This window comes from Danio rerio, chromosome 4 (genome assembly GCF_049306965.1).
Source record: "Danio rerio strain Tuebingen ecotype United States chromosome 4, GRCz12tu, whole genome shotgun sequence".
In the NCBI taxonomy this organism is placed as follows: Eukaryota; Metazoa; Chordata; class Actinopteri; order Cypriniformes; family Danionidae; genus Danio; species Danio rerio.
In genome coordinates, this window is record NC_133179.1 from 64,785,091 (window position 1) to 64,810,492 (window position 25,402).

Here is a 25,402-nt window from a genome sequence, read left to right on the forward strand (position 1 = left end):
TGTGGGTAAGTGTGGGTTTACTGTGGGAAAGTGTGGGCAGGACAATCCAACAGAAAAACACATGTGGCTCCCATGTAGGGTAGCCAATTGAGCCACCCAAAATATGTTTATTGTCCACTTTTTTAGACAAATTTGACACCAAAAGTGTTTAAAAAAGTGTCCTTAAGTGTGAAAAAATAAAAATCATAACTGGAGCAATTATTTTCTTGGGGAAAGTGACACCCTGAATGGTTAGTCACACGTTTATATGTATGTTTTTTCTTATAAGTATTTATAATAAAATCTGCTTCTCTTTGTTAATTTTCTTCATGATTCATCTAAAGCTGTATTTAAATATCATGAGTGGAGAGTGGGTGGGACCGGGATGGTTTGTTTACAGGGTTGCTATGGTAACGGTGAACCAAGAGTGTCATTACTAGAGCGCCTTGATTTTGAACAACAACACAGCCGTCTCATCTTTTAGGTGGGTAAATCCTATCACAAAATCGATAAAATGTTAAGATAACATGTTACTCAAGTGTGTTTACAAGTTTAGTGAGGTAACGTGCAGTTAAAGAGTTAATTAGTAGCGAAGATTGTATCTGTTTGCTGACATTGTATCAAAACGGCAGTTAGTGGCCGTGTGTTATATGATAACTGCAAAGTTAACTAAAGGGCTCCACCACGCTGAAATCCTCTTTAAATGTTATATTTTTGTATTCAAGTTGTTAAAAACGATAATAATATCACTTTTGATTGTATAAATACACTTTTGGTTTAAGACGAGGGTTACAACGACTGGAACAGAATTGTTTACGTTTGGATTACACAGAGCTGTCCCAGAGATGCAGAGCAGATGCACGATACTGTGCTGACACCCCACTGGCCATAGAGGTAAAGTTGGTTTTATATTCACACTTTCGTTCATTTAGAAGTCTCTATATTGTTTACCATATTACTTTGAATATTCGATCGGAATTAGCATGCAAGTGTGACTTGAAAACAACAATAACACTGTTTATTTGACTGTGAACAATGTTGTACTTTAATAGTCATTTGCTGCTATTATGATTTCTCTATTTAGAGTTTGCAATGAATACTTTTCTGAAATTATAATATTAAGGGGAAAGTCTGAATGTGCGAATATAAAACCAACTTTACTTCTATCCACTGGCCAAGCAACTGCTAGAAGGGCTCTGACCAGATAAAAAGGTCATTAGGAGCATGCTGATCTGCAAAGGATTTAAAGGTAGAGTATGTAATGTTTCTATATTATTACCCTCTTTAACAGGAGTTAAAAAGGAAATCTGAAGGAAAACTTACTAATCATGTACAGTAAGAACAGTAGAAACAGTTAAGTAAGTAACATTTATTTGTCCACAAATTTTTAAAGACTGAAACACTTTTCATTATCCTGGAGTCTTTTTACAACCCCAGGGGCTTTGTAACAACTACAAATAATAATATAGGTTTTTAACTTTATTTATAATGTTGGTCAATTTGTCTAATTTTAAAGCCTGCCAAGCACATCTTTTTCATAATCATAATATTTTTGGTCTGAGTATTAACAATTTAGAAACAGAAACAACCCTTAAAAGAAAATCTAATCTCAGATTCAATAGATGTGATATACGTTATGCATTAACTACTAGTATAATTGTAAGTGTACTACTTGAAAATTACACAATGACATTTTTTATTTGTACGGCAAGTGAACTCCTGAGTAGTATACTTTTATAATACTTGTTGTAATTATTTAGTTTATGTACTCTATTCTTTGCTTAGAACTTGACTGTTGCACTTAACCATTACAACTGCGCACACAGTAATAGATACACACACACACAGCAGTGAACATGGATGCATGCACACACACACAGACACACAGACTTACGCATCCGCACACACACACACACACACACACGCTGCTGCTGACTGTTCCTGCAGAGGATTCTGGGTAAATCTCTCGTCAGTCTTCAGCTCAGTTTCACTGATGATCCAGGATAAACAGTAAACCCAGGGCAGAGCGGCTCAGTGAATGTGGTCTGGACTGAGTGGATGAGGCTCATTGTGTCTCTATAGATGTTGTAGAAGATCAGAGTTCCTGCACTGTGATCCACAAACACTCCTATTCTCCTGCTGAGCGCCTTCACTGGGAGAGCAGTGTGTGTGTGATTGTGACTAATTGTGAAACTGGAGGAAAAGCAGAACAAACTCCAGGACTGAGCATTACATCCAAACACACACTCAGCACCATCTCCCTTCCTCCTGATGCTCTTATATGACACTGATATACACACACCAACATCTCCATTGCAGTCAATCTCCCAGTAACAGCGTCCACACACACTCTCTCTGTGTACGTGTGTGTGTGAGAGAGAGGGAGAAAGTGTGTGTGTGTGTGAGAGAGAGACGGTGTGTGTATGTGTGTGTGTGCCTGTGTGTGTGAGAGTGTGTGAGAGAGTGTGTGTGTGTGCGTGCGTCCATGTGTGTGTGTGTGTGTTTGTGTGCGTGAGAGTGAGTTTGTGTGTGTGTGTGTGTGTGTGTATGCGCGCGAGCGTGTGTGTGTGTGTAGTCCTACATTTGCGTGGTCCTGCTGTAATCCTCGTGTGTGTGTGTATGTGTGTGTGTGTGTAGTCCTACCATCTCCCTTGCTCCTGATGCTCTTATATGACACTGATATAGACACAACATCATCTCCACTCCAGTCAATCTCCCAGTAACAGCGTCCACACACACTCTCTCTGCACAACACCTGAGGATAATAATCAAATCTGTCTGGATGATCAGGATACGGCTGATCCTCGCTCACACGCTTCACCTCTCTGTTCTCCTCAGACTGAATGAGTTGAGTGTGTGCTGTGTTTGGATCCAGAGTGAGGAAACAGACATCTGAACACAAAAACACACACATTTACAACCACAGCTGTGTGAGTGTGTGTGTGTGTGTGTGTGAGAGAGAGAGAGAGAGAGAGAGTGTGTGTGTGTGTGTGTGTATGTGATTGAGAGAGGGAGTGTGCGTGCGTGTGTGTGAGTGTGTGTGTGTGTGTGTGTAGTCCTACATTTGCGTGGTCCTGCTGTAATCCTTGTGTGTCCTCCATGATCCAGACTGTAAACACACACAGATGGAGAGAATGAGCTGTTTAGTTTCCCCCTCAGCTATTAAGCTAAAGCTAGCACTGAGCTGCTCAGCTACACGCTCCAAACTCTTGAGCTAAAACACACAACACTTGTTGGTTGAGCAGGGATGCACAATGAATGTAACACAGTGCGTTCTTTTCCTCTGCTGTTGGTGAAGCGAGCGCAGATACTGCTCATGTTGATGGAGACACCCTGCTGCAACATTCATTTATTACAGTGATCACACTTAGCTTTGCCATCGTTCTTCAGCACATGCAGCCTTTGAGCACGTTGCAGTCCATCTCTAAACTATGTTCAGATTATTAAAGCTGCTCGCCAGCGCCCAAGTTCCTGACAGATTAGCAAGTGAAAAATACACATGTGTGCACAGAGAAGAGGAATCCAGATGTTGATTTTAGAACAAGAGTCTGAACATTAATCCAAGTGTCTGATTCCAGAATCTGAATCCATCTTCAATCCCCAACCCTATTCCTGACCTGATATTGTAGGATTCTTCAGCAGAAATGGAGGAAGAAGTTTCTCTGCTCAGCTCAAATGCTGAAACTGTACAGTGTGTCCCGCTTAATGTCACTGTAACTGAGCCAATACACTCTAACATTTACAGAGGAGATTCATTTCACACTCAATGATTTGCTCTTCATAGACATGACTGGAATACTCTACAAGCTGTATCTTCTGTCTGTCCTCACCCCATAACCCTCACAGAAAACTGAAGCTGATCACAAAAGAGCTTTCTAGTGTCTTTTTAAAGCCATTCAGTGTAAAAGCACAAGGCCAGTGCTGCTCCACATACTTGAGTTTGTCCAGTGTGTAGTTTGGATCCTCCAGTTGTTCAGAGAGCAGCTTGACTCCTGAATCTCCTGGATGATTGTAGCTCAGATCCAGCTCTCTCAGGTGTGAGGGGTTTGAAGTCAGAGCTGAAGACAGAAAACCACAGCCTTCCTCTGTCACCATACAGCCAGACAATCTACAAACACAGCAATAGTCCACATCACACAGTTGGACAATCCCACATTTCTTTGTGTTGTGAAGATGCTGACTGCTGTTTCTGCTCATGTCAACAGCAGTGATGAACACACACATCCTGATCAGCTCTCCTTATTGATCGAGCCCTCGCATCAGCAAACACACTCACACACTCAACAAGGACTCGACATCATCTGTAGAAGTGTACAGAGCAAAGACATTGTTCATAATACACCACATCAAGCTGTAAAGTCTGCTGTGAGGAGGAAGAAGACGCACTTGATCATCTTAAAGTCATGTATTAAGTGCTGCTATTCAATGATCCTCCACAAAGTTTGATTGTTTTTGTCATGTGAGGGACATTCTACAACACTGATTCAGAATTATTTGTAATGATCAGTAATGATGAGTAAAGTAACACTGTAGGGTCATATTAGGGTATTAAACATTCCCATTCTTAAACGCTTTACTTATTGAAGAATCCACTGAATAAATGCAGGATAATAAACCAACAGATCATTTTCAGCAGATCACAAACATCTGTGGACATTTATAAAGTTAAAGTGAAGTTACATCGGACATTTCACTTTCACATTCACACTTTAGCAGAGAATGAAGAGAATAGCAAACCTGTAAACCAGCTGAGCAGTGTTCATCTAGTGTCAGAGATCATACACATCTTTTACAGTGTTGATGTGTGCTGAAATCATCAATGACAATGAGTGACCGTCCTCTTTACACTCAGCTGTTAATTCTGCAATAGTTTGTGCATCATAATAATCCATCATCTTAATCTGATTTTATAGTTGATTTCAAACATTATAAGTGTGTTTTGTAGATAATCGACTCTTAAATGCAGGATTTCAGCTGGTTGTATGATTGTAAGACATTTACTCAAATGTTGCAGAGGTCTGAAATGTCTAATCAGGTGATGTCAGACAATATTTATTAATTATCGCCATAAAAATATCTTGATATCCTATAATATTGTCTCTTACTCATATCTGTCAAGAGACAACAATTGAAAAAAAAGACAGAAACGCTGGTGAACTCCTCTGAATGACCAAAACACTCCGGCGGGACAGAGCAACAGACAGATGCTAAGCTGCTTATCTTGGAGGATGGCCAGCACAAACTCAATGCAGCTTCACACTCTCGTCCAGCCCTAGGCATGAAAATGACCAGCTAAATCCAGCTAAAACTAGCTTAACCAGCCTAGGCTGGTTCAAACTAGATTTTTTAGCAGACAAGCGTATCACACGAGAGTGTCAGTGCCCATTCTAGACTCACAGTGGATTTAACAGTGATGTTACCTGTTTTCCAGACAAACACGCTCAACCAATGGCTATTGCTGGACCAAGTTCATGTCTGAATATTAGCGAGTCCTAGACTATAGAAAGAAACGTCTTGAGTCTGGACTCGAGTACTACAGCCCTGACAGTCACCAACTTCAGCTTGTAGATCAAACTTTACTGCATAAAGAGCAACAGAACATGACCTGATCTTCATTTGTATATTATATTGTGGACGATGATGTAAATAAACTAAAACAAACAGAAACCCACTCTCTTAATGTCTCTTTCACAAGCCTGACAGTCACATTCACACTGATGGAGCATTAGGGGACTTTTATTCTGTCAGCTGAGAAACACCTGATCAATAATCATGAGCGCTGACTCTCCTTCCCACACAGCCTTTCTGACAGAAGATCTTCAGTCAATATATTGCTTCATGTGAATGAGTAATCAGGGTTATTTTCAGATGCATGTGTAGTAAATACATCAGTTCACCAGGTCTCTTACAGTAAACTGCTGAATACATGCTTATAGTGTGTCTTCATATTATTGTAGTGGTTTAGATCAGTGGTCTTCAACCCCCAGGCGGGTGCTGGTGCGTGGATTAATCAGTACCGGGCTGAACAAGAATGAATTATCTTTAAGTTGGCAGATAAAGAAGCTGCATTTAAACTGGATTTGTGGGGACAGCGCGTGAACAGAGGCATATCGGACGTGTTTCAAACATTAGCGCGGATTTTGTGTGAGACTGAGCCTGCGCCCTAACTCACCAAGCTGCTGCACGATCACCAGTCTTCGCTGTTAAAGGAGTTTGAGAAACACTTTCGCATGTCGAGATGTACATGATACTGTATGTGTGTGTGCTGGCGCCCACGGGCTGTTTCACAGGCACATGCAAAGCTTGAAGGTAAACAAACAACGGCTTATCATAAGCATCTTATCGATAATTATTTATACGGTTGGCATTAAAGTGTAACGAATATGGCCGACCAGACACATAAATAAAAAATATGACTTTTAAATAATTTTAAATAATAAAATTTTGCATTTTATTTCACAACCAGCCAGCTTTGCCCAGAGAAGGCTCGAAACCTGATTCCAAGGTATTTACGACCCAAAGGAATGTGCCATGCGGCTCTAAGCACAGGAATGACTTACAAAGGACTATTTGCTGTTTAACACTGTTTTCATATAAACTTTACTCTTTATGTTTAATCATATGTTTTGCAAAGTTTCCCTTTCTCTTGTATTATTATTTTTGGTTTTAATACCCTTGCATATAATGTTTAACTGTACCTAGGCTAAGCATCCTCTTATACTGTTCAAGTTTGGACTTTTTGAAAAGCTTACTCGCTGTACAAATTGATTGTTGACATTTTATTTTAATATGAGTTCAACATATAATTGTTTTAAGAGACTTTAACATTTTTGTCCCGATTTACATAAAATTTGCCTATGCAAATTATTCTGCCTCGGACAAAGACCCATAAATTTTATATTCCAGGAAGTTAGCTTCTAATTGGTCAACTTTCCATGGAGGGTGGATCCGAACCTGCCCTATAAAAGTTGAAAACCAAGCTAAACACCTGCTCTTCTTCGCTCTCCTCTCTCCTCTTCGCTCTTGGAATCTCTCTCTGTTCAAACTCAACCGGGAACCTCTCTTCAAACACACTGCCTGGAAGCTCCCCCCTCTCTCTCCCAACTCCAGGCAACCCCCCTCCCCCTCTCTGCTCTGGAAACACGTTGTTTTGAACTTTCATCAACCCTCTACAACTTCCTCAGACTGAGAAACCTCCAAGAAAGCAGGCAGAAACCCAGACAGAAAGGGTTAATCACACATCTAAACATCTAAACTGGTGTGAACTAAATTAACCCTAAAGAGACAATAGAAGGGTTATATTGAATTTGATTACGTTTGGTTGCTTGGTATGTTCTTACAGACTCATAGGTTTTTCCCATCATTACATCTTCTCAACCTCTTCACGTTTGTTACTCTCCCCTATGCTTGTATGAATGTGTGTTCGTGTTAGGTGTTAGTTTCTGTTGGATTAGTCAATAAAGTTTATTTTGTATAAAGAAAGGTGCCTGTGTATATTAATGAATCTAATGTCTTGAACTTTGATCTTGCTACCCTGCTCAAATTTTATGTTGATAGCATCGCTGAACGATTCGTTTGTTCGGATCAAAAGAGTCAATTCATTTGAAGCCCTGTTCAAATGAATCTTTCTCCCGCTAAGCTAGTCCGCTATATAATGTTCCAGAAGGTACACGCGCCTTGAAATCTGAATCATAACTCAACATTATAACGGCGGGAAAGGTGCGGGAAGAATAACCTTGAGCTAATTTACTACAGTAATAATAGTGTAGATATGAGAGCACTCTAATCTACATTATTATTATGATGTGCTACCTGTTTATTTGTGGAGAATAAACAAAGCATGCAAATGTAATTTATTACAGATATATTGGTGTAGAACGCTGAGCAAATGTAATTTAGTACAAAAGTGAACATATAAACGTTATGTGACTAATTTCTAGCAGCTAAATGTGTCTGGTTTTATTCTCATAAACCGCGCCGACGTGAATGCGTCTGACTGTTCTGATTGGCTAAAGCAGACGTCTCATGTCAGCACGTTCTAGACGTGCACGCGCTCTTTCCAGCAATCTTCCTTTTATGGACCATCTCGTTGCAAAGAAACAAGCTCAGGGCTCCCATTGATTTAGCGTTACTGATGTTATAATATGTTATATTGTTGGAGCAATGTGTTAATAAAGTTATTACTTCCTAATGTTATAATAGCATTGTAATGTTGGAGCAATGTGCTAATAAAGTTCCATATGAGTACACAGTGGATTCACGTTGACTGGTCCGCAGTTAGAAAAAGGTTGTGGACCACTGGTTTAGATAATATTAAGAGACTTTTATATGTTTAGAAGAAACTGCAAACTGAACAAACAGCAGAGCATGTCTAAACTTCACCAGGACACAACAGATATAAATATAAAAATATAAAATATGAATAAATAATTCAGAGGTAATTCATTATAAAGATCCTTAAAATAAACTGATTCCTTTAACTTTAAGTCACATTTGGGTATATTGGAAAAAGAGAAGCTCTGAAAGTGCAACATTTCATAATAGACTAAGTAAAGCTTTTAAATATAATTATACGATAAACATACATTATTAAAGCTATGATTAAAATCACAACCCTGTAAATGTTTTGTTTTTTTCTTCTGTCAATCCACTGAATGGGGCTCCACATCAGGTAACCCAATATGAAACTGTATCTGTTGAGTGGAGAATCATTTACCTCAGTGTGTCCAGTTTACAGTGTTGACTCTTCAGTCCATCAGAGAGCTTCTTCACTCCTGAATCCTGCAGGTCATTGATACTCAGGTCCAGCTCTCTCAGCACACAGTTTGAGGATTGTAGAGCTGAAGACAAACTCTCACAGCACTGAACAGTGAGATAACACCACTGTAGTCTGTGTAGAGGACAGTAAAAGACACTGTAATTATTATTATTATTGTAATATTAACAGACCGAAAATATGACTTTACAAACTGTATTGCAAATAAATCACATCAACATCTTCATATTAGTCAATAATATTCCTGAAATGAATATAAAACTGACTGAATATAACTTGAATACACACATGAACATCAGTAAATAAAGAGACTCAGTGATGGGCTGAACATCTGCAGAAACACAGCTCATTTAGAGACGCCCCAAAAACACCAAAGAACACCAATCAATAATCATTTCAGCAGAAATGACACTAAAGAGCAATATTATATCTGATATAAACAGGGTTTCTCATATTTGACTTCACATTAAATATGAAATATTCACAATAAAAAAACAAAAATAAAATACATCACAGCATATGCTCATTACCTCATCAGACTTTACAGCATTTCACAATGGAAAAGTCATTTGTGGCAGCATTTATTTGATGGAAATGTTTTTATTTTACCTCAGTTTCTCCAGTTTACAGTGTTGACTCTTCAGTCCATCAGAGAGCTTCTTCACTCCTGAATCCTGCAGGTCATTGTTACTCAGGTCCAGCTCTCTCAGCACACAGTTTGAGGATTGTAGAGCTGAAGACAAACTCTCACAGCACTGAACAGTGAGTTCACAGCCCTGTAGTCTGTGTAGAGGACAAAGAGCAACAAAATCAGCAGTAAGAAATGAGCAGTGTTGAGTGTTCATGAGTTCAGTCTACAGTGATAAAAGCAACACTGGAAATAAACTATATATATATATATACTGCTCAAACAATAAAGGGAACACTAAAATAACACATCCTAGATCTGAATGAATGAAATATTTTTATTAAATACTTTGTTCTTTACACAGTTGAATGTGCTGACAACAAAATCACACAGACATGATCACTGGAAATCAAATGTATTAACCCATGGAGGACTGGATTAGGAGTCACACTCAAAGCTGTAATGAACTGCAGGAATTGCTGACACACTCCAGACTAAGAATGCACGATATATCGGCGCCTATATCCTTATAAACGCTATTTTTAAGATTATCGTTATCGATCCGATGTCTTAATTAGGCCGATATATTTAAGCCGATAAATTATGTAATTGTACAGACCTGCGTGTTGCGCTCGCGTGGGCGAAACTTGTTCAGACTTGTCCAGTGCACTATAATGGATCTCTCCTCACACTGTTTATTCCTTTAAAGTCCGTCCTTTCTTCACGTGGCATTGCTGTGAGTTAATAACTCAGTAAGTAACCACGTTCCTCATCATTGTAGATATGCTTGATTGAGTGTCATTGTGTATTTTGCTTTAAATCGCCTCAGGAAAAATATTACATGTGGAAACCTTTCCTGCTCTGTCTCTTTGTTGTGTTAGAGATATCAGGGGAGATTCACTTATTACTCCAGGGCCGAATAATGTTAGTTTCAGGGTGAACTCTTTTCGTTGCAGCTGGTGAATTACAGAGGACACATGTAACTTGGTCCAAAATATTTATTACTTTCTGTGTGGTACAACAAATAAGCCACCAAAGAGGGAACATCACAGAAAATGGTCTCATTGCGAAAAAACCGCTCCTCTTTTCTCTCTCCTGTCTCACACACAACACCAAACTGCAGCCCAGTCCCGTTGAAGGACCCGCACATTTTACAACACGTGTAAACATAACGGTTGTTTGTAATCTGATTATTTGTTATTATCAACGCGTTGCTGGTCATGTGTTGTTTATGTAAGATAGTATTCAGTTTGATCGGAATATTCATATTGATTATAACGAGCTTGCGTGAGAGCTGTCACCGCACACACACACACACACACACACACACACACACACACACACACACTGTAGCACGGGGGAGAGGTGAGAGAGGTGAATCCAGTCAAAGGGGCTCTTAACTAGCCGCTCATTCTGCCTTTATATTCTGCTCTGTGTTTGTCATAAAGTCAGCTCAATGCAGGTTTTGTCTCAAAATCTGACTCTGATGGCAACTCTGCCTCTACAGTTGAGTAAAACTCTCAGCGGTTTATCATAAACTTTTCATTGATCATTTTCCCGCGATTAACGGCAAGAACGAGCGCAGAAGCGTTGTCTGATTGACAAGCAGAACCTACATGTGACATGTCAATACGCCAAATAGCATGAATCTGTGCCGCATTTTCTAAACACAAAATCAAGATGGCGGCGTGCAGATGGAGCGTGCAAACAGTGCTAATTTTCACTGCGTTTTATAGTTTGCTTTATCCAGCAAAGGAGCCCAGTTTGTTTTATCCAGCTAAGGAGCCCAGTTTGGGGCATTTTACTTTTTTAATTCAGGACAGAGATATGACGGAGAGACATTTCGGCATGGGAACGAATATTGTTTACGAGTCGTTTCTATCCCATCCGTGGGCAGTTCCGTGTACGAAGAAAAATGGGAGTAAAAGAAAACAACGAAGAAGCGATGGATCAATTATAATTATATGCTTACTTTTGTCTGGTGATGTTCATCCATGCCCTGGCCCGGCAGCAGGAGGATGTCAGCAGCCAGGAGATATTATAGTAAAGTCACGCTTTGATGTACGGCGTGCGGGCGGCGAAGAGTGTCGGAGACCAGCGATTTCAGAGGAATGGAGTTTTATTGCAGAAAACTGGGATAGTTTGTCATCTGCGCACGATGAAGCGAGAGATGTGCGAACTGCTCAGGGAATGCCGGCTGGTGTCGTCTACCATGAGGACCGTTTCCTTCGACCCGTATGTATGGAGCCTGCGAGTAAACAGGTGGTTTCGTCTTTGAACTTGGATTCTCCGGTAAGCGCATATCATCAAAATGTTATTCATGATGCGGACTTCAAGAGATCATCTAAAGGTCTACGTATTGCTCATTTAAACGTAAGGAGTCTTCTGCCAAAGATTTCCGAGCTAAGACTGTTGTGTTCGGATCTACGGTTGTCGGTATTTGGGTGTAGTGAAACTTGGTTGGACGGTTCAGTGTTGGACTCAGAAATTGAAATTGCGAATTATAGTTTGATAAGAAGAGACCGAAATCGTAATGGTGGTGGCGTATGTGTTTATATAAGATCGGATTTGTCTTTTAATGTTAGAAATGAGATGAATAATGCATCCATTGAAGCTGTGTGGGTGAACGTTTTATTACCAAAGAGTAAACCTATTTTAATTGGAAACTTGTATCGGCCACCAGATCAAAGTAATTTTTATGAATTGTTGGACGAAAGTTTAAATGATTTTGTGAAAACCCATGGATCGGAAATTATAATATGTGGGGATTTAAATACTGATATGTTAAATGTGGACGCTGTGTTATATAAGGCTTTTAAACATTTTTCAGATTTTTTTGGATTGAAGCAAATTATTAAGGTTCCAACTAGAATTACTCCCAAATCGCAGTCTATTATAGATTTGGTTCTTACATCTGATTCAGATAAGATAAGTTGTAGTGGTGTTATTGAGTGTAGTATGAGTGATCATTTTTTAGTATATTTATGTAGAAAAGTGCAAAAGGTGAAGCTTATGGGTCATAATACTGTTTTAGTGAGGTCAATGAAGAATTATAGTCCTAATTTATTTTGTGATATATTGGATAAAGTTGATTGGTCCGGGGTATGGGGATCCAAGGATGTGGAGGCAGCATGGGATTGTTTTAAGGATCTGTTCAGTAATGCTTTGAATAAAATAGCACCATATAAAAAAATAAGAGTTAAACAAAGATCAGACCCTTGGATTACAGATGAAATTTTACAACTGTTAAAGATAAGAGATGAGAGTTTTGCCAAGTTTAGGAAGGATAGTGATTGTAGCAGTTATGAGTTTTATAAATTAAAGAGAAATGAGGTTAGGAACAAAATAAGAGAAGCAAAAAGGGTTTTTTTTAAGGATAAGATCAATGAAAATAAATTTGATCCAAAAAACTTTGGGGTGTACTGAGAAATTTAGGTTATTCAAATGCTAAAAGTAGGAAATCATCTAAAATTAACTTAAAGGTAGAAGACAAATTAATAGTTCATCCGAAGGATATTGCCGAATCTTTTAATCAGTATTTTATATTGTTAGCAAAAAAATTATGTGGTCAGCTTCCAGGGCAACCTGATATTTACAATGAAGATAGAGTGTTTTCTTTTTATAGACAACAGGACATTTTGCCGGATTCTTTTAGTCTGAGACCTGTTACAGAAAGTGAAGTTTTAAAAATTATTAGTGAGTTAAAATTAAATAAGGCTCCTGGAGTTGATAATATTCCTGCTAGATTTTTTAAAGACTCTGTTAAAGTGATTGCCCCCTTGGTGTCACATATTTTAAACTTATCTATTGAACAAGGGAAAATACCATGTGATTTTAAAAGTGCTAGAGTTATACCATTATATAAAAAAGGAAGTACGTTAGATATGATTAACTATAGACCTGTATCAATCTTAGGGGTTATGTCTAAAATTCTGGAAAAAATTGTACACGAACAGATAGTCAACTACATTACTAAAAAACATATTTTGTATGAGTTACAGTCAGGTTTTAGAGCATTGCATTCCACCGAGACATGTATATTACATATGACAGACAAAATACGGAGAGCTGTAGATGGTGGCAACTATTGTGGAATGGTGCTGCTGGACCTTCAGAAGGCTTTTGACACTGTGGACCATCAAATTTTACTATATAAATTAAAGGCAATTGGATTTGATAAAGTGTCTTTAAAGTGGGTTCAGTCATATCTGCATGATAGAAACCAGAGAGTCGATATAAAGGGTATATTATCTGCTCCCTTATCAATCAACTGTGGAGTACCTCAAGGAAGTATTTTAGGTCCATTATTTTTTCTTTTATATATTAATGATTTAAAAATAGCGTGTTCAGAGGAGCTCTATCTTTATGCTGATGATGCCGCAATTTTAGTATCTCATCATGACAAAAGGGCCCTGGAAGAAATTATGAGTTCACAGTTAAAAAGTGTTTACAACTGGTTTTTAGACAACAAACTTTCTTTACACATGGGTAAAACAGAGGCTATTTTATTTGCTTCAAGAGTGAAATTAAAAAAAGATGATAATTTGGTAGTTAAGATTAATGATTGGAAAATTCTGTCAAAAAATGTGATAAACTATTTGGGTTGCTTAATAGATAATAAATTATCAGGAGATGCTATGGCAAAAAAAGTTATTACGAAGATTTGTGGAAAAATTAGGTTTTTAGCAAGGCAATCTGATCTTTTGGATGTTCATTCTTTACAATTGTTGGCAGGAGCTTTAATTCAACCCCATTTTGATTATGCTACGTCATTTTGGTACAGTAGCTGCTCACAAAATTTGAAGGAGAAATTGCAAAAGGCACAAAATAAATTAGTACGAATAATTTTAAAAATGCATCCTAGAGCACATTTGCACAAAGAGTCTTTTAATAAATTAGGTATGTTAACTGTTAGTAATAGAGTGTGTTTTTTAAAACTGGGAATGGTACGTAAAATGTTTAATAATGTGGTTCCTAGCTATTTGATGAACTATTTTCAAATGGTGAGGCAACAGCATTCATACAGTACTAGGAGTTGGGATTTTAATATTTGTTTATTTAAATTTAGAAGTTTAGTGGGGAAAAATATGTTTTTATATACAAGTGCAATCATGTGGAACAAACTACCAAAAGCAATCAAGGAAATAAAAGATTTAAGGTTGTTCAAAAAAGCTATTAAAAGATGGTTGTTTGATGAGGATAATTAGTTTTGCATGGTGGATGAGGATTTTTTAAATTATGTTACTTGAGTGTGAATAGGTTGGCGGCTGGAGGGACATTGTGCTGGATAGGTTGGCTGTTTGTACCGCTGTGGCGACTGTTTGTTTTATTCTTCATTAGTATTATGAAGCCATACATTGTTTTAATTTAACAGAGGACCACAATGGAAATAAGCCCAGGGCTTTATTGTGTTTTTATCCTCGACAGTTTTTTTTAACAAAGTGTATGGAATACTTTTTGTACAGTTTGTCTAAAATCTGTCAAATAAAATTCAATTCAATTCAATTCAAACGTACTCTCTGTATTTAGCTGTTGGTTGTACGGTGGCTCTGAACTGTCAAAACACCTCTGATAAAGGCTTTTTCGGACATGACATATTTGTAGATGTGTACATCACTGTAACATGTTTTATTCATGACCATTTGAGCTGGTTTCAGTCCTTAGCTCTTTCATTTTCATCTTATTTAAATATATTTAACTTGCTTGTTAATTAAATACCATTTTGTTATTTAAACTATTATTTTAATGCAACAATCAACTTGCATGTTAATTTGCTATGAAGAAAAGGAAATAATTTTTTGCATGCTGATTTATGTGAAATCGTGAATATAGGTCTATAATAGGGTTGTAACGGTATGATTTTTTTACTGTATGATAATCGTCTAAAACAATACCACGGTTTGACGGTTTCGCGGTATACGGTATTAAATAGTAATTATCATAGCAAAGACCCTGAAAAGAATAAGAACACGTTTTCTGACTGAACAAAGGTTTTTCTATGGGGGAAAAAATGCATTTATTTACTGACAATGTATTTGCCCAAAAGGTCTGGGAATGAACTAAACAGAAAAAATGTTACAAAATAATAGAACAGTGAAGCAAATTTGACTTTTTCCAAATAATATATTTTCAGTTACTATAAACAACACCACTTACAATGAACAAATAAAAAAAATAAGAAAATAATAAATAATGTGTCAAAGTCCAAATAAACATGGTCCAAATCCTCAGTAATAAAATAGATATAAATATTTACTATACTATAAATAGTTACATAACAAAACTAGATTCAATATGGAACATCCTTAGGTTTTATGTGCCAGCATGGATATGGTTGTCTGTGGATATGGATTTGGATATGGTTGTCTGCAATGCAGACAAACAGCTGCATCTTCATTTGCGTCTTTTGAAAACAGCAAGAGCAGCACTTCGTCTTTGCTGTGTCACTGTTTTGTCATGTTTCTGTGCTGCAGTGCATGCAAAAGTACTTAGTATGAGAATTATTTCATGCAAAACTTTTTTTTTTTTTGCGTTTTATTTAGCCGCGCAGAAATGTATGTATCTCTCATTCCATGTTGTTCAAAAAGCTCATTGTCGGTCCACAAACAAAAGCGAAACCTATGCTTATTGGTTATGATATAGCGAGTTTGAACCAATCTGGGCATGGAGGAGGGACATTGCATCAATGTATCATGTCTGGTTTGTCCGGAGACACAGTGACGAGCGTTTCTTTGTCAAATCAGCGTTGTCAAATTTTGATGACGTAACCGCACTGATTCCGGAGCCTCTGAGTCCGCGAATAGGCTCGTTTGACTTGACCAAAATCTGCGCAGAATCGATCACCGGTGATCACCGCAAGATGCATGCCGGTTAGAAATGTGTCCGCCTTGCCTTCGCCTCGCTCTGATGTCACGCTGACGTGTGCCAAAAAACTCTCGCGATCGTGAGGCGGGTACCTCGGATAGAGCAGTCGGCCGCAGTTGCTCTCAAAAGACTGCGTTACCAAAAGCATGATGGGAAACGACTGGCTGACGACACAGCTTAATGCTGATTGGATGAGACTGACACATTACACTTTATTATCTTGTTTTACTAAGGTTTATACCTGGATTTGTTGAATACCTTTTTTGTATTTTCGTTGATAATTAAAAAAAAAGTCATAAAGAGCATCAAATATGGTTATTTATTTAGATTTACACGCAAACAAAAACAAAACACATCTTTGTAAAACATAACGTGACCTATCCAATATAACTAAATGTTATTAATAAATCATTAGGATGTGCATGTGCTGTATTATATTTCTCTTTTATAATCCTGTTTGTTGTCATTTTCACTTTTTGTATGTTTGTGTGAATTTTTTAATGTAATTTTTATGCAGCATTATTCCATTAAAGTCAATCTAATATATACATATATTCAGAAATACAAAGATAATCAGACTGTTTTGTCATTATGCCTCATCTTTGTGTGGTTTCATATGAGAAGTGAAAAGGATAGTTAACAAGACACACACACACACACACACACACACACACACACACACACACACACACATGTATATGTATATGTATATGTATGTGAAGTCAAAAGTCATGTTTAATAGACCAAGAACATTTCCACAGTTTTTCCTACAGTCTAATAGTTTTTATTCTGGAGAAAGTCTTGGGCTATTTATTTTAGTCTGGCTGGAGTAATATCAGTTTATATAGACCTAATAAGCATGTCAATATAATTAACCCCCTAAGAATTTATTTGTCAAACAAACATTTGTCATGACTTGGCACTCAAAAGCATCTATGGCTACTTCATTTATAATGTAGCCAAATTGGGTTTCTTGAAAGCTTTCTTGCTGTATAAGCTGTTTATTTTGTTATTATTTTAACGTTTGTTGAATATAGCCTACTATATATAGCCTATAATTATATTTTTAATACACCCTTTTAGTTAATGAGCGGTTCATCTTCTGTAATTCTGACCATCTCTGTAAAAACAGTGATATTTCTATTGCATCCACTCCCACATTAAAAAATACTATAGTAATGTATACTGTAGTGCTTTTGAACCATGTTATAAAATAGCCTATTTAAATTTTATAGTTCTGGTATCACAACAACTATAAACACAACCCAATACTGAATAAACATGTTCAAAAATGCTATAATATTTACTACAAATCACCATAGTATTTTTTTCATGAGGACATTCGTCTGCGATAAAAAACGCGAACGAGATCTCCGCCACTGGTGACGTTTCCAGGTGGCTAAACAGCGAGATTCGGCAGGTGTCCGACTTCTGATGTAATTTTTGAGCCCTCCTCTTACTGCGCACGCCTGCTCTCGTTTACAATGCAGTCAAGGCGAGGCGCACCTAATGCCTAATGTTATGTGATACGGCACTTGAAAGCTGAGATTCTCTTCTTTATGCCAATCTTTGAATTGTATGAATCGGATCAGCGGATCAAAAGTTATTAAACATTTAAGAGCAATACATATTTTTAGCCGCGGACAGCTGTCTCGGTCTTTAAGGGTTAAAACCGTTGATATGCAATTGTTCATGGTATGATAATCGTGCACGTTCAAATCGTGGTAGACTGTCATACCGGTATATTGTTACAACCCTAGTCTATAATCACCTTGCAATTTCGAAATAATAGCTTTTTTTGCTTTGAGTATAGACTGTTCAGTTCATAAGAGCAGTTCAATCTATTATGAACTTTGCTGTATAAAAATATAACATTCATTCATTCATTTTCTTGTCGGCTTAGTCCCTTTATTAATCCGGGGTCGCCACAGCGCAATGAACCACCAACTTATCCAGCAAGTTTTTACGCAGCGTATGCCCTTCCAGCTGCAACCCATCTCTGGGGAAAAAAAAAATATATATATAACAATTTAAAATATTTATAATTATCGGCCTATATATATCGGCTATTTCCCCATTCATATGACTGTATTGAATTATTGAACAGATTATTAATAACTAATCAGAGAGCATTTTACTGAGCTCAGTGTAAAGTTTAGTGTTTAGGCCTACAGTAAATGTAATATTAGAGGCATGTCTGCGGCGAGACGGCAATACTGTGTCTAAAATTACACTATTTCTCTGATCAGAAAACAAACACAATTATCCAAGAGCAACACTGTGTTAGATTTGAGCAAATACACATCAACAAATGTCCTATTCAGCTGGAGGAGCACAGGGATTTACAGGGATTTGAGTTATTTTCCAGCATAAACTGTAAAGCAAATGAAGTAGATTATTAAATAAGTACAAATGTTGTTTGTGTGAGTAAAAAGTCAAGAAAAGTTTGTTAAATACGTTTAGAAATGCTGAAATAAATGAGCAAATAAGGAAACAGAACACTGCCGCCGCGTCCCCATGCAGTAATATGGAGTATCAGCGATCTCACAGGGGGACGATGTGGCCAGCTAAAGATTTTCTGTTAAAGCAGGGCAGTGATTCACTAAACTGATCTGAGTCTTCAGTGCAGACTGATGTGTGTCTTCTGTGATCAATCAATGAATACTCACAGAGCTCTTCTGCAGTTTCTCACAGCTGCTGTCAGTCTCCGTCTTCCCTCAGCTGATGTGTTGAATTTATTAGAGTCTAACTCATCCAGCGGCTCCTCTGACATCTCAATCATGTAGGAGATTGTTGAGCAGTGAGCAGGAGAGAGTTTCTCCTCTGAGTGTTTGTCTGATTTCACAAACTCCTGAATCTCTCTGGCCAGAGTCTGATCTTTCACCTCCAGCAGACAGAGGAACAGATTGATGGATCTTTCAGCTGAGAGACGTTTATCTCTCTTGATCTTGTCTTTAATGTACTGTGTGATTCTCCTGATGTTCTCTGAGCTCTCCTCCGTGTGTGTCAGCAGATCCTGGAAGAGTCTCTGATTGGACTCCAGCAAGACGCCCAGCAGGAACCGCAGGAACAGATCCAGATGACCATTACTACTCCTGACAGCTTTATCTACTGCTGATCTGAACAGAACATACAGAGACTTCTTAGACCTGGCCTGTAGATATTGATTATATGAATATTCTTCATCATAAATCACCCTCAGCGGTTCTCTGTTCTTTGTTAAATGGCAGTAAAACACAAAGAAAGCAGCCAGAAACTCCTGAAAGCTGAGATGGATGAAGCTGTAGACTTTCCTCTGATGAATCACAGATTCCTCCTTGAAGATCTCAGTGCAGATCCCAGAATACACTGAGGCGTCAGTGACGTCTATGCCGCTCTCAATCAGGTCCTCCTCATAGAACATCACATTGCCCTTCATCAGCTGTCTGAAAGCCACTTCAGCAAGTTTGAGGATCACTCCTCTGTTGGACTGCAGATTCTTTGGATCTCCCTGCAGTTTCTCTGGATCTCCCTGCAGTTTCTCTGGATCTCTCTCTACATACTTCTGCTTCCTCACGTTGATCTTTAGCTGTCTGAAAGCCACTTTAAGTTTGTTGATCACTCCTCTGTTGGACTGCAGTTTCTCTGGATCTCCCTGCAGTTTCTCTGGATCTCCCTGCAGTTTCTCTGGATCTCTCTCTTCATACTTCTGCTTCCTCATGTTGATCTGAATCAGCAGGAAGTGGATGTACATCTCAGTCAGAGTTTGAGGGATTTCTGCACTCTCATCTTCTTCCAGGAGCTTCTGAAGCACAGTGGAGGAGATCCAGCAGAAGACGGGTATGTGGCACATGATCTGGAGGCTTCTTGCTCTTCTGATGTGGGAGATGATTCTGCTGGCTTGATGCTCGTCGCTGATTCTCTTCCTGAAATATTCCTCCTTCTGAGGCTCAGTGAATCCCTGAATCTCTGTCACACGCTTGATGTATCTGGACGGGATCTGATGGGCTGCTGCTGGTCTGGAGGTGATCCAGATGAGAGCAGAGGGAAGCAGATCACCTTTCAGGAGGCTCCGCATCAACACAGCCACTGATGAAGATTCAGTCACAGCACAAACTTTCTCCTCATCTGAAAAGTTGAGTGTGATTCTGCTTTCATCCAGACCATCAAAGATGAACATAACTCTACACTGCTCATAAATCTTGGGCTCCAGATCTTCAAGTTCAGGATGAAAGTCCAGCAGAAGTCTGTGAAGACTGTACTGATGATCTCTGATCAAGTTCAGCTCTCGAAATGGAAGCACAAACATGAAATCTACATCCTGATTGTCTTTTCCCTCGGCCCAGTCCAGAATGAACTTCTGCACAGAGACGGTTTTCCCGATTCCAGCGATGCCTTTAGTGAGAACAGTCTTGATCTGGGCTTTCTCCTTCTTGATCTTCTCGTCATGTCCTGCTCCAGCTGAGGCTTTAAAGATGTCATTGCAGTAGACTGGAGTGTGTTGTGAGGGTTTTGTTCTGGCTCTTTTCTCCATCTGTAAAACCTCATGTTCTTCATTCAATCCTTCACTCTCTCCTTCTATGATGTAGAGCTGTGTGTAGATCCTGTTCAGGAGGGTTTGAGTCTCTCCATGGTTGATTCCCTCAAATAATCTCTCATACTTGTTCTTCATGCTGGTTTTGTGCTGCTCTTTGACTCTCTGAAGTTCATCATGTTCTGGTTGGAGTGAATCCTGCTGCAGGTCTCCAGTCTGATCATCTCCATCCACACTGCAGGAACAACAACAACACAAAGAATAAATGAGTGTGAGTGTAAAGATCCTCTAGTGAAGCCATGTGTGTTTTCTCTGAACCTGCTGAGACACAATACACAGATTTAATCCAGAACAAAACTAATGCAGAAACTGTTCCAGATCAGCAAGAACCAGCTTCAGTCTTTAAATCACTCTCAACTTTTGTGAAGCACTTTAAACACCACAAAACACCACACACTCATCAATTTAAACACCACACACTGCTCACTATAAACACCACACACAGATCACTATAAACACCACACACTGATCACTTTAAACACCCCACACCGATCACTTTATGTGAGAGAGCACAAGCATGATGACAAAAGCTCCTAGATTACCTGCTCAGCTGCTGTAGTGTGTAATGTGGTAATGTTGACTCTGTTTTCTTTTACTGTATAATTTTCTATTCTCGTGTTCCTCTGGATCTTGTATTCTGCTGTCTGCAGTTCTGAAGGTTGTTGTGATCTTATACTTGTAATTGTTTTGCCATCAATAAGAAATAATAATCCTCTCCATCTCTGCCATCTGAATCTTTCAGTGCTTCACCATGACAGTGTTTGTTCTGCTTCTCTCAGCTCATTTTCTGACTGAATATAGTTTTTGATTCACATAAAAACCCAAGATCATACAAGTGTTTGCTCTCAGAGTTCAGGATTTCAGTAACAGCACTGTAATATTTATCCACTTTAACACTTACCACTTTAACTTTCTAACATTTATGCAATTTATTAAGATAATCAGAGAAGATCTGAATACAGTTTCATCTTAAATCAGTATCTCTCTTGACTATAATTACTTATCAGGTGAAATGTGGTGTGTTTGTCTCACATAACTTGTTCATTCATCTTGACTAAAATCTCTTGATTACCCACACTTTGCTGACTGTTGTAAAAGCCTTTAAACTCACTCTACTAACTCTAACAGTTTGAGTATTAAGACTTTATTAGTACTTTACTAATGATTTAATGAATGTGTGTGTACATTTAGTTTTAAAGTCTCCTATATTTTGTTCCCTGTAATAAAATGTCTTGACTGGACTGTGAGAATAAAGTGTAATAATGTCTGAGCTTCTAGAAACACATGATCGTATAAATGCTGCAGTGAAATCATGTGTGTGTGTGTAGAGATCATCTACCTGACAGCAGGTCGTGTGTTTTCACTCTTAAACTGCATTGGTAGATCCATAGACGCGTCACTCTTCATAGACACACAGCTGGGCTCTGCTTCTCTGTTCTGATAAACTGAACTAAAACAGAGAAGATTAAAGTTGATCTCTGTACACACTGCACAAACCTGATATGAATCATTCTTCATTTACAAAAACACTTAAATTAATTTCCTTTATATTTGAACAGAAACTGTCTGAATGTGGAAAATATCAGCAAACACAGATCAAGCCTCATTTTTAATAGAGAAAGCCCAACAGAAATGCAGCACTATTAGAGCAGATTAGAGCTGAAACTAATCATCAAATCACTGAATGAAGTCCACAGTGTAGGTGTGGGAGGAGCTTAATCATTCAGGTGTGTCAATCATCATCACATGACTGTATAAGCAGCAGTATAAAATGCACTGTGTCAGCTGACTGTTATTCCCGCCTCCAGCAGCTCCCCTTATCCTCCTCCTCATCACTCAGTCTTCAGAAGGTCACTCATCGGGGGTTTGTCTGCAGAGCTCCAGTCCAGACTTTGAGGACAGCAAGACAAGTTCATTTACCATCATCTATCATGACTGAATGAGCAGGAGAATTTGAGAAATATCAATTCTAGAAACCAAATGTGTTGATCAGCAGCATCTATGAGGCCAACACAACATGATGATGACTGCGCTTCAGTGAAAACAGACTCAGATCTCAGACTCAGAACTGCTCATTAGTAGTCATACAATATGATCTTATTGTGTATCCCTAACCCTACCCAAAACCTAAACCCACCTTCTACCTCACTAACTATTAATAAAGCGCTGATTGGTTTGTTAACACCATCAATTGTGGCCTGAAGTGTAAAGCGGAGATCTTCAAGCACTATCCTGCAGAGCTCAGATACAACATCTAACATCTGAAACCCAACAGATCCACAACACTAATTACCTGATTCATTTATTATTAAAATACTCATCAGTTGCAGATATTAAAGAGATGATCTACCTGACAGCAGGTCCTGTGTTTTCACTCTTAAAATTTATTGCTCGATCCATAGACGCGTCACTCTTCATAGACACACAGCTGGCCTCTGCTTCTGCTCTCTTCTGATGAACTGAACTAAAACAGAGAAGATTAAAGTTCAGCGCTGCACACACTGGGGTCAACACAGCAGATTTACTCAACATTTCATCATTAAAACACTTTTTAAACAGCACTTCATGATACTTTTGATTATTGTACAAAATCTTGCTGGCTATGTGAATTAAATATTCTGACAGATTAAAAACAACTAACAGAGAGTAAATATAATATCCTGTAGAAAATAATTATGTGAAATGTCAAGTGAAGGTCTAATACCTGCATTCAGTGGACAAATCCTGATCTCCAGCAGTGTGTGTGTCCTCCATGATGGACCTGGTTTTATATTCACACATCAGACATTCTCCTTTATAATAAGTATTAAGTAATAAGTATTATTTGCAAATATGCAAAAGGGAAATCATATTAGCAGCCAATGACTATCAAAGTACAGCAATGTTCACAGTGAATTAAATATTGTTAATGTTGTTTAAAAGTCACACTTTACATGTGATTTTAGCCTGAATATTCTAAGTACCACAGTAAACAGTGTACGGAGATTTCACTGAACGAATGTGCCAATATTAAACCAACTTAACCTCAATTAAATCAAGAAGCTTATCACAAGTAAACTAACTGAAGAATCAAAGCGTCATCCATTTAAATATAATAACAGCATACACACATTCACATAAAGCTTAGGTTTGGTGCAGACATTAAAGATTTAAAGCTGTTCTGTGTTAGTAAAAGATGAATTCTGGTTGTTTAAAACTGCAACACAACAACTAAACACTTTCACTTTCGTTTCTGAAGGAGCGGCAGATCAGGAGTTCAGTGAAAAACATCCGTCACAAACACTCTAAACAGAGCAGAGAAGAGGCTAACAGCTGCAGGGTTATCAAAGCACCTGCAGAGGTACATTTTACAAGGAGGATTTTACCTGAAGCAGTATAAACACTGGACACAGAGAAGACAGAACAAATACATACCTGGATATCCTCCGCCTCCTCCTCTTCTTCTTCTACTTCTTGTTTGGCGAGTTACAGAGAGTAGCGTACAGCTGAATGCCGCCACCTGCTGTACTGGAGTGGGTATAATAATAATATTTTTACAGTTTGGTCAAATCAGTTTCATAGAGCAGTGGTTCCCAACCTTTTTCCTTGCTGTATGTGTGTGTTTGTGCATTATTAATATATATGTTTAGAAAATATTAATTAATCAGTTTTACATTTATTACAATTAAGTTTAATTACATTTTACACGAATACACGGGAATTTACATTTTTAAACAAATAAATGTTTTTATTCCATCTGTGTATGAACATACACTTTATGTATAACACTGAATGTTATAATAAACATGAACATTACAATAGCTGTGCTTTTACTTTCAAGTTAGTACAGATGTACTGTCAATTTTATTATGGTTTTTATAAGGCTAACACAAAGCTAATGTCCACCTTGGGCTTGCATGTCTTTGACTAGTGATGGAATTTCAGGTGTAATGCCAGTGATAGCCAGTCTAAAATCGCTGTGCACCTCCAGTCTGTAGCAGGACTTTGTTTTTATAGCCACAAGAGTACTGAAGGCTGTCTTAGAGAGGTAGGTGGTACTGAAAGGTAGAATGATTTTTGTAATTGCATAGTTTGCAAGTTTAGGTGCGACAACAGGTCCACTTACTATCCAAAGTCTTTTAAATCCATTCTCCTGGAAGAACTTTTTTGATAGTGAATCAGCTTGAAGTTCAGCGAGCTCATCTTCACAGCCAAGGTATTCCACATCTTCAAGTCTGGATGTAAAGGGATCTATAACCCACAGATCCTTGGATAATTTCTCAACATCCGCGAAACGGGACTTTAATTCCGCCTGTAGTGACGTCATGTGAAGGCAAAACTCTGTGCGCAAAGATGCGCCCACGGTATCGCCAGAGTGTTGAAGCAGCAGTGGGAAGTGTTGTAAATGCCCCTGTGACATTTTTCCAGCTCTGTAGTCCAGTTTGCGCATAAAAGCATCGATTGCTTCTTTGCATTCTAAGATAGTTGACTCCGAGCCCTGCAGTCTTTTGTTGGTCTCATTATAAAGAGTGAATATGTCAGCAAGGTATGCCGTTTTAATCCAGAACACATCTGACAGCTGTTCCAACTGTGTGTAGTTTTA

At 38.3% G+C, this 25,402-nt stretch overlaps 3 protein-coding genes across 9 annotated transcripts in view; 1 reads left to right on the forward strand and 2 right to left on the reverse strand.

Moving 5' to 3' along the window:
- Nucleotides 1-25,402, forward strand: part of LOC137487288 (uncharacterized) — a 371,338-nt gene that overhangs the window by 92,972 nt on the left and 252,964 nt on the right. The window lies entirely within an intron of this gene.
- Nucleotides 1-25,402, reverse strand: part of znf1069 (zinc finger protein 1069) — a 616,019-nt gene that overhangs the window by 34,014 nt on the left and 556,603 nt on the right. The window lies entirely within an intron of this gene.
- LOC101885734 (protein NLRC3-like) lies at nt 1,338-24,299 on the reverse strand. 5 transcript variants are annotated; one of them, XM_073948134.1, is made up of 10 exons: nt 24,235-24,299; nt 23,525-23,581; nt 23,171-23,284; nt 22,160-22,270; nt 18,917-20,995; nt 9,365-9,538; nt 8,696-8,869; nt 3,914-4,087; nt 3,042-3,088; nt 1,338-2,871 (listed from the first exon to the last, which is right to left on the reverse strand). In XM_073948134.1, exons 2-10 carry the CDS (start codon nt 23,572-23,574, stop codon nt 2,129-2,131), a joined length of 3,666 nt encoding a protein of 1,221 aa, XP_073804235.1. In that variant the 5' UTR covers nt 23,575-23,581; nt 24,235-24,299; the 3' UTR covers nt 1,338-2,128. The 5 variants fall into 5 exon arrangements, 4 of the variants coding, with proteins under 4 accessions (XP_073804235.1, XP_073804234.1, XP_068076226.2 ...); XM_073948133.1 differs by lacking the exon at nt 24,235-24,299 and having other exon boundaries at nt 23,525-23,605; XM_068220125.2 differs by lacking the exons at nt 1,338-2,871; nt 3,042-3,088 and having other exon boundaries at nt 3,107-4,087; nt 24,235-24,291.